The sequence below is a fragment of the Colletotrichum costaricense genome (assembly GCF_030867565.1).
Source record: "Colletotrichum costaricense strain IMI 309622 chromosome Unknown Scaffold_45.1, whole genome shotgun sequence".
Lineage (NCBI taxonomy): Eukaryota > Fungi > Ascomycota > Sordariomycetes > Glomerellales > Glomerellaceae > Colletotrichum > Colletotrichum costaricense.
In genome coordinates, this window is record NW_026848274.1 from 1 (window position 1) to 9,172 (window position 9,172).

At 50.8% G+C, this 9,172-nt stretch overlaps 2 protein-coding genes across 2 annotated transcripts; both read right to left on the minus strand.

Moving 5' to 3' along the window:
• Nucleotides 1-7: 7 nt before the first annotated feature.
• CCOS01_17100 (cytochrome P450) lies at nucleotides 8-1,407 on the minus strand (the record flags this gene model as incomplete). The annotated part of the gene is made up of 4 exons (XM_060465234.1): nucleotides 8-260; nucleotides 556-902; nucleotides 1,081-1,151; nucleotides 1,209-1,407. Coding segments are annotated over 4 exons (870 nt in total), but the record flags the coding sequence as incomplete, so codon positions are not given.
• Nucleotides 1,408-5,234: 3,827 nt separating this feature from the next.
• Nucleotides 5,235-5,933, minus strand: CCOS01_17101 (uncharacterized protein; the record flags this gene model as incomplete). Its single annotated transcript, XM_060465235.1, has 3 exons — nucleotides 5,235-5,540; nucleotides 5,588-5,811; nucleotides 5,858-5,933. 3 exons carry the CDS (start codon nucleotides 5,931-5,933, stop codon nucleotides 5,235-5,237), a joined length of 606 nt encoding a protein of 201 aa, XP_060304209.1.
• Between the last annotated feature and the right edge of the window lie 3,239 nt (nucleotides 5,934-9,172).

The window sequence follows — 9,172 nt, forward strand, 5'->3', positions numbered from 1 at the left end:
AGTGGACCCCCTTGAACGTGTCTCCGCCTTTGGGGACTTCCTTGGACATCTGGCCCACGACAGGCGGGAAGATCCGAAGCCCTTCCTTGATCACAGCTTGCAGGTACGGCATGCTACGCGCTTCTGCTTCTGTGATCACGGGCCACAACGGCTTAGCCAACTCGATTTCCTCACGAAGAGCGGTGGATACTCGGGGGCTCGTGATGATGTGAAGGAGCATCGCCCGAATGGCGGTCGCCGTTGTATCGGATCCAGCTAGACTAGTGTTCAAGAACGTCAGCCAGCACCACGGAGGCTCGGGGGTTCGTTCATCTGCATAAGGATCTCCGATGACGCTTCCTGCTGGGTCAGACCGTGAGCTACGAAGGAGCCGAGCATATCTTTCCTGATCTTCTTGTTTGGACCGAAACGTGCCGCGGCGACTTTTTGGGCGATCCTGCCAGTGCAACGCACGATTATCAGCACTGTCGACAGTGTCAAAGATGTCCCGAGAGGGGGCTCAAAGTGAGTGCTCATGACACGAATCCGGCAGTCATTCCCTCACGAGACACGTACCCGATCGTCTTTCCGATCCCTATGGCATCCTTGTCAGAAGGTAATAGACACCGAAGCAAGGGCGAAGAGAGCAGGGCCAGGAGCCAAGGTAGGACTGCTGCCAGCACGACGTTTGGCATGTTCTGCTCCGATGTGCGGATGTACTCATGGACGTCCGAGTCGGAAGCCACATCGCCAAACGGCTCACCAAAAGCAAGGTCCGAGATGACGTCGAGGGTGAAATGTTGCGCTTTCAGACCGAAGTCGAAAGCCTTGTTCTCGGAAACATAGCGGTCGAGTAGATCGATAAGACGAAGAATGGTCTCGTCCACTTTTCCTTCGAGGTTCTCAACTTCTTTGCCGGAGTACTGAGAAAGCCGGTTAGGTTTCCCAGAGCAACTGGGCCAGTTCGCGACTTACTCCAGCAGCCATCCGGGATCGCAGCTGGGCGTGTAACGCCTCGTCCCTCATGGACAATACATTATCCCTGCCGGGATCGAGCCTCATGGCATCGTACCAATCCGACCGCCTTTATTTGGTACGCACGCCGAGCATGTGCTTCATGAGGTCTGGGTCGCTCGTGATCAGATCCCTCGGCCCGACACGTACAAGAGATCCTGCGATGTATGTAAGACGTTCGGGGGCCCTCAGAAGCGGTATAGGTCCCAACATACCATATTTCTGGTAGGCCTCGTAGAACTCAAGATGCCCCCTCCCACTACGCAGGGCGCGCACAAGCCACCATTTGGTAAATACTGCGCTTGGGGGGCCCCTGATGTGCTTCAGCCGTGCGTATTGACGTGCGATAGAGGCGATGCCATAGAGAACGATGATCGAGACTGCCGCGCTCGTGTACACCTCATAGTCGCGCATGATGAGGTCTGCTTGGCACCAGTGGGCTATATCGGTGGTTTCAGTGGGATCTGCAGACCATCTCCGTTGTTGATGGGTTTAAAGAAAAGGCAGAAGATGGATGGAGTCATGTTATAGGCCGTGTCAGAGCAAGCGAGAAGATGGGTGGAGTTCGGAGTAGAGGTACGGTTCTCTCTAGGCGCGAGCGGGCAAGAGAGACAGCTATTGCTGAGCGTTAGTCGATTCTGGCTTTCTGATATCCGGCCTTGGGGCCGATTGCCACTGGCCTACTTCACAATTTGGCGATTTACAGTACATATTGTGTCTTCACAAACATATTCAATAGTCTGGGATGTTGAATGGAGTGGTCTGAATGGGCTGGGTTGGCTTTTGGCAGCTGATCCAATTCTCATGTTCCTCAGCAACCTAGGCCAATTGAGATTACGCAAAAAGCCTCCTTTATAAGATAGCCGTAAACCTCTTGCATCCGTAAGCAATGATGCTTCAATGGGGTTTGAACATGCTTCAGGCTGGATCTCACGTGCTGGAGCGAGCCCTGACAGAGGCCGACCCTGGGACGCAAAATGAGACGTCATGTCGCGAACTTGACAAGGAGCAATCGAGACGCCGCCGATCAGGCTCTGCTCGGTCTAAAGTCGGGATTCTAGTGACCAAAATCGCCTTCACGTGTCTGAGAACAGCGTCAATTGCTCCTGTCGAGTCGGTGCAACAGCCATGTCTGACGTCGCGCCAATGAAGCAGGAGCTGCCGTTCCTTATTTATAGGATGTGATTTCGGTCCACGGTAACAGCACCGATTCCGGCCAGGAGCGACACACAGTTTTTACCAACCCCCCAGCTGTAAAGAGCATACAAACGCGGGGCATCCATTATATAATATTTCGCGATCAGCCAGCCATCCACGTCTCGCGTAGTATCGTCAACAAAAATCTCTCGTTCCAAAGGTGATGTGGTGTATGTTCTCGGAAAAGGAAATCTCATCATTTCACTGATGAGTCCCCTAGTCTCTCTCACAAAGAACGATATGCCGGACTCATCGCACAGTAAGTGCTCTGTCCTCCGACATCCGGCCGAGCTTACTGCTAAAACCACGTAGAGATTGCAGAGGTTGCGCGTCTGAGGCGCTCATACCCAACGCTGAATCTCGCAACGGCGGTTTCTGGCATCACTGCTGCACTCATGTTGGCCAATCGATCATCGACAACCAAGTCGGTCCTGAGCGACATGTCAACATGCCTCCTGGTTGGGTCGATTATCACGGCGGCGTTTACAGGAATGGTCACGATTATGCTTTCGTTTGAGCTCCAGCGCGTGCAAGAGACTACCAGGGTACGCCAGGCGATGGCTTGGGTACCTATCTTCTTCTTTGACCTCATGGTGTTCGAGCTTGTCATGGGTCTAGTCTTTTGGTTCACAGCCGAACATGCCTAGCAGTATGCCGCCGTTCTTGGCTTGCTATCGGGATCACTCTTCATGATCGCGGCAGCTGTAGCTGTTTGGGTCACGTTATCAGCAAGCTTGCACGCTTGTTTGCGAACGCGAGAGGAGACAGAACCGGAAGGCTGACGATGCGGGCTTTCAGTTAGACATCTACCTTCAGTTTGATGCTTTGATGGACGCTGGGCAGTTACCACGTAATTCCCAACTGCAGCCTCATAATGATAAAAACTCCAAGGTCTTTCCATCGCGCAGCACATTTATGCGGGTTGGTTCGTCGGTGTGTTTTTTGTGGTTCTGTGATCGTCGGGTTAGACAGTTCGACCGCAAGTAGACCCGCAGTTCACCTTTTTTGTCCTACTACGGAGAATCAAATCTTATGTGATGGGGATCGTAACAGTGATTCATCACTTTAGGTGATCGAGCAGTATCAAAAGATATCTCCTCTGGCGATATCTGGATGGGCCTTTCCCGGGCAAACGACATCATCTCGAATGCCAGCATATTTTACCACGGGTATCAGGGAACCTCTCGAGCGGGTAGATAGAGACTACTCATGTCCTCTCGAGGCCATGCAACATTATCAACTCCATCCAACTCATGTCAACACTCTTTGTTACAGCCTGACCCTCCATTTCGACTTCCAGCTCTGAGACTCAGCATGAAGCCGTTTGCGCGTATCGGTGGTAGTAGGATTACTTTTCAAAGCCAGACCACGTCTTCCGCACCCTCACCACATGCAGCGACTCCGACTTCCGTTACTCCTACTCCCTCGAAGCTACTCCCGCTCCTTGAACTACCACTGGACATCGTCTTCGTCATTTTCGACCTCTGGAAATCTGATGATTTTGAGAGCGCACTGAACATTCCCCTCTCGAGTAACTTCTACAATGGATATCCATCCCATATATCTTCAGATCCATCAACTTCTGAATGAATAGAACCGAAATCTATCGCTTCTTACGAGATATCAGAGGGAACGAAAAAGTCCTTCTAGTAGTCAGGTAACCGCAAAAGCTTCTGTTGCACGAGAGGACACCTGAGGCACTGACATCTCCCCAAGGTCTTCTACCATCCGCATGGAATGCGTTCCGGAAGCAATGAATGAGCCCTTCGACAATGCAGCTCTCGTGCTTTTTGCTAAAGTCCTTTGCTGTATGAACGGCCTGAAAGAATTAATGCTTGATCTAGTCAAAGGCGAATCGCTGTTTGCCGATGTATTCCACGCCAGCTTACATGGAAGGACCTTGCCTTTGGTAAAGCAATTTTGGTATCGGGCAGCGAAAAACCCTGATAGCAGCTCGGAACTCGTTTCCTAACGCCCATCGATCTAGTCTTGTCGTCTACAACATAGCAAAATCAGCGTCCGTTCTTTGGGATCTTTCCCTGCACCCTCATCTGAATGTCCTGGAGCTCCAGAAACACGACTGGCCTCTAAGGGACGTACAAGTGGTGGTGGCTCTTTTTCCCAGTGTCCAGCACCTGCTACTGAAAGGTGGACTAGTTAGGGTAGGAGTTTCGGTACGAATCCCGCTTTCAATGTCGGTAGAATAATTGCCGGATACTGATCGAACGATCGAACGCAGGAGCTTATCCTAGCCATCAGACGGCTTACCAGGCTTCAGAAGCTTGCCATTGACACCGAGCAGGATGTTCCGTTTCCACCACGTCACTTGGAGCCGCATGAACTTGACGACATCATATCACAGATCGAGAATCATCCGCTTAATGAGAAGCCACGTGCCAACGCTTTGAAGCTCTTTCAGCCGTGTCATAGCCTGCAAAGAGTATTTTTATCACCTAACAGGTTTCGTCCGGTCAGGAAGCCTGGGAAGAGGCTTCGTGCAAAATAAGTAGCTCCCGACTGCCAATATATGTGTATTGGGTGCCGAATGTGGATGGGTATCCTCAGAACTGCGAGACGACGAAACTGAGACAGGGTAGGTTTGAGCGTGTCCGCGCCGATGCATCCGATCGTAATCTCGTAGACTATTGACTCATGGTCCGAACGTGACCATTCTTCCTCGACAAAGGCGTGCCTTCATATATTACGATGATATCTAGCGCAACTGCCCTTCACCTCACCAGAATCAGGGCATCTGCTAGAATTCCTTGGTCGTGAACGAAGGGATAGGCGGCCAACAAAGAAAAAGCGACAGTCTCCAGATGTGCAGAAACCATGTTGTAAAAGGGAAAGGAGACGTTCTCACGTTGTTTCTGGTCGGTGAAACATTCCTCAAGCCGTGGCATTTGCTTTGTTGTTCGACATCACGGCAACTCCCCAAATAATATGATCTGAATAATGGCTAATCATCCACTTCTACTTGTGGTGTGCATTGTTCGTCGACGCTTCTCGGACTACGACAGATGAGTTTCGTATCCATGCGTACTTTAGCTAGGGAACGCAGAAGACCCGTCGACGATTCCTTCTGTGACATTCAGAATCTGAGCAAATGCCGAGCGGTGCCGAGAGACCATAGCTTCGAGCAGCTCCAGTTGCTTTTCTGTTTCTTTAAGCTGATTTCGAAGACCTTCGCACTCAATATTGGCGGCCTCGAGCTTTGCTTCTGTGTCTGCCTTGGCTTGCTTCTCTCTCCTCGCCCAGTCGTCCATCTCCTGAAGACTGCATCTCAACTGGTCTGTATCCCTGAGAATTTCTTGTACCTGCGTACGCAGACACTGATTCTCTGCTGCTAACTAGTTCATGTCAGCAAAAGTCAAAGAAGAAGCTAGTAAGCTCGTACGACTTGGCTCTCGTCTTCCGCGTCGTCTACGCGAGCAGGGACCGCCTGAAACAACGTGCCGATTCCCGCGCAGATCTTCTTGTACACGCCGACTGAATGCGTACTAAGGTTTTTCTCAAAGAGCGGCGCAATGGCGAGCCGACAATCCCACGCGTACAAATCATCTTCTGTTGTCTTGAGACGTACTTTGGAGTCCTCCACAATAACACCAAGACGCTCGTCAACTAGTCGTTAGTCCAGAAGCAGTGTTAGGGTCACCGAAAGTCTCACAAATGTGTTTGGCGAGTAGGTTTCTGCATTTGCTGTTCCACGCTTGGCGTTCAATATTGCTGGCCTTCGGCGGCATGTTTCTGTCTTTCTGGCATCGACACAGTGCTCGCATCTACACAGTAATCAGGATTTGTTGCGTAGAACAAGAAGTTAAGTTGCTTCCCGAGCCGAGGCTCTGAGCGGATGTGCACTTTGTCGGGGGCCAGATTAGGCTGTTGTGAGAGGCACATTGTGGCTTTGGTTCTTGATCCTGGGAAAGTGACGGCAACGCACACTGTCTAGGTTGCAACGTCTTATGTACCATACCTCACTATCAATCTCGCAAGTAACTTGAGCTTATCAGACGCCAAGAAGATGATTCGATGATGCTAGAGATCGAATTTTTGTTCTGTGAGTGGAGGATCGCGTTATGCGAACGAAGCTAAGCTTTCCAGCGATTTTTCAGCTGGATGAACGTTTACGGCCATACGATAGTAAGTATCAACTCTCACGGCCCAAAGACTGATTGCTGCATGGAAGTGGATATTTGCGGAGGTGTCTGGAAAGTTTTCTTGCGGGTGAAACCGTAAGTAGCACCAATAATTCAAAGATAAGCTTGGAGCCAGCCATACGGCTCGTATTTACTTCTCGGACTTAAAGTACAAGCTGACCAGCATACCAGTGCTCTTCAGATACGCTGAGAGACCTGGCTATCAACAAGGTTCCGGTTGATGACTAGACTGTAAGTGTTGGTATTCCTATCACAAGGAAACTTGGTTCGGATCGTGGGTGACGAAAAGGTCAATTGATCTGTATTAACTTCAGTGTAAGGTGCAAAAAGGAGGTTCCAACCGTAGGTTGGGTAGGCCGCGGTTATCGTAAGTATGAGTTGCAGTGGCCCCTGCGCAGGCCCCTGCCTCGATGTCGAATTCGACTTCCAATTCAACAGTAAAATAAATTACGAGGAACCAACTAGATCGAGAGCAGATGAGATTACAAGGATGTCAATGGCTAGGAGCCTAGGTTCGGACGTATCATGTATAGATTGCAACCCTTTTACGTCAGATATCGAGTGGCTCTGGCCTGGGATCTCCACGAAGGTCTCGCCGCGCCCTTTTCGTCCAGACTACCTGATCCGTCCGTGTCGACAGGGTTGGTTCTCTCAGCAGGCGGTACTTGTAGTTCCACAGCATATAAGCTCCGCCGTCTCACTTCTGAACGAAACCATCCATCTCTTCCTTACTACCCTTCATCCTTCTCATTGTTTTGTTATCGGCTCTGCCAAAATGGCTCCTGCCTCTAAGACCTCATACGCACACACAGAGCCGGCTAGAAAGACCGGCTTCCCTGACGAGAAACTCGCCGCAGCTGTGTTCGAGATATCCTTTTACGGGGAAGAGGAACTTGAACAATCGGCAAGAGACCTTGAGTCCAGCCGCAATGCCAGTAGCACTCAAAGTGCGGCCGGATCTGTTACATCGGAAAGCGGTAAATAATCCGCCAATGTATAATGAAGAAGTCTGACGAGTCATAGGCGAAAGGCAGCCTCTGAACGCATATTGCTTAGTCGGAAGTATAATCTGATCTTACCATGAACATTGCTGGCCAACGTCCGCCTAGCGGCCTTTGCGGCCGGTCGTTCAGGCAGCGACCATTGAGGGACAGGACTATGTTTCGATGCTTCAAAAGTTGCTCCATACGCCATGAAAGTGATGGCAAATGATTCAGAGACACAGGGCTTTCGCGAGAGCTAGCTCAGGATGGGTGTGCGTTGCAAGGAGATACGGGATAGCTCGAGTAGAGTATCGTGTGATGTCGTGGATCTAGTATTGTATTCGAATCTGAAATGACACATACGAGTAATTGAAAGTACATGGCCATACTGGCACAGCAGCCAATCAGGTGTCAGCAGGTATCATGTTGCACTCCGAGGGCATCGCAAACTATCTGACGGCCACGGCAGCTGACTCTCATATCAACTGCCAGACCTCACATACAACGAGGAAGACCTAAAGCCAACCTCCTGCTGAACTCTGAGTTGTCCTAGATTGACAAACCACTATCCAATAGCGTTTCTTGACGACTCTCCCAAGCCGTACGGGCTTACCAACATCTCGATGACAGCTGCGGACTGGTAGCATCAGTCAAATCATGCAAGTTAGCAAGAGGTCTATTAGAGCAGCTTTTGGGTTCCTTCATTGGGATACTAGGGCGGCTCTCTCAATTCGTTATCCTCTCAATATCATTCAGTCTCGATGAGATTGCGTCCGTTCAATCAAATACATCAAAGACCATCCAGTCGTACGCTGTCGCCTAGGGATCGTTCAAATAGAGATCCGAGCCTGACCGAGTCACCCTGCTCTCGTCTACTACCTGTCCATGAGTTCTCTTACTGCCGCAAAAGAGAACACCGTCGTCGTTTCCCAGCAGATCGTCTGTGAAGGGTTAGGCGGCTTCTCGTGCAGGTGGATGGAATACTTTACTGAGGTTGATCCCGTCTGCGGTGTGGCGTCCCTGCCCCGCCACTATCTCGCAGCTACACGCATAGTTTGCCCAAGCTGAGGTCGAGTTGTCTTCCCAGCATGGCCCGCAAGTGCGAAAGAAGAGCCCGCTTGGATATGTCAGATTCATTCAGGCAACAGTCAGGGCGTCGAACTCACTCGTCCTGCGCGACAAGTTCGCCTTGGATGTTGACGAGACAGGAGTTCAAGTCAATGACGGACCAACGATATCGACCAGCGAGCGACGGGCAGTAGGCTGCCACTTTGTACTTTGCATTCTTCAATGCACCCCATTGAACACATGACGACAAGAAGCCGTTCGCCCCAATTTGAGTGCTTCCACCGCTAACGTCAGTCGATGCCCTTCCCAGACGTCCCGTTAGAAGACAGAGTAAAGCAGCAGGAAAAAGCAGGCGATACAAAGGTTCGGCAGTGGGAAACATAGTCATTCTATAGTCTGAGTGTCGCGATGTAGGTGAAAGTAAACCGATAATCGACAGGACGAGTTGTAGAGAAAGGCAGACGGAAGCTTTATCGTCGACTGTAAGTTTCCATATCTGGCTCCAGTCCCCGATATATAGTAATTGTCTTACACGGAGGGCCGTGTCGTCTCGGCAGGGCTTGTCGTCGTGGGGGGCTAGCAGTGCAGGGATGTACTTGCTGTCGGCACTGCACAGTCTGCACAACTTCGCACGATTGAGCCCAGACAGCAATGAATTTGCTGTGCCTATGAAGTGTCGATACTGGTTGGTACCACAGGCAGCACACCGTGTTGAGATCGTTTGCCGGAAGCCAGATCTGGCTTGCTGTGAGCCAACCCAGCGAAGCTTCCAGC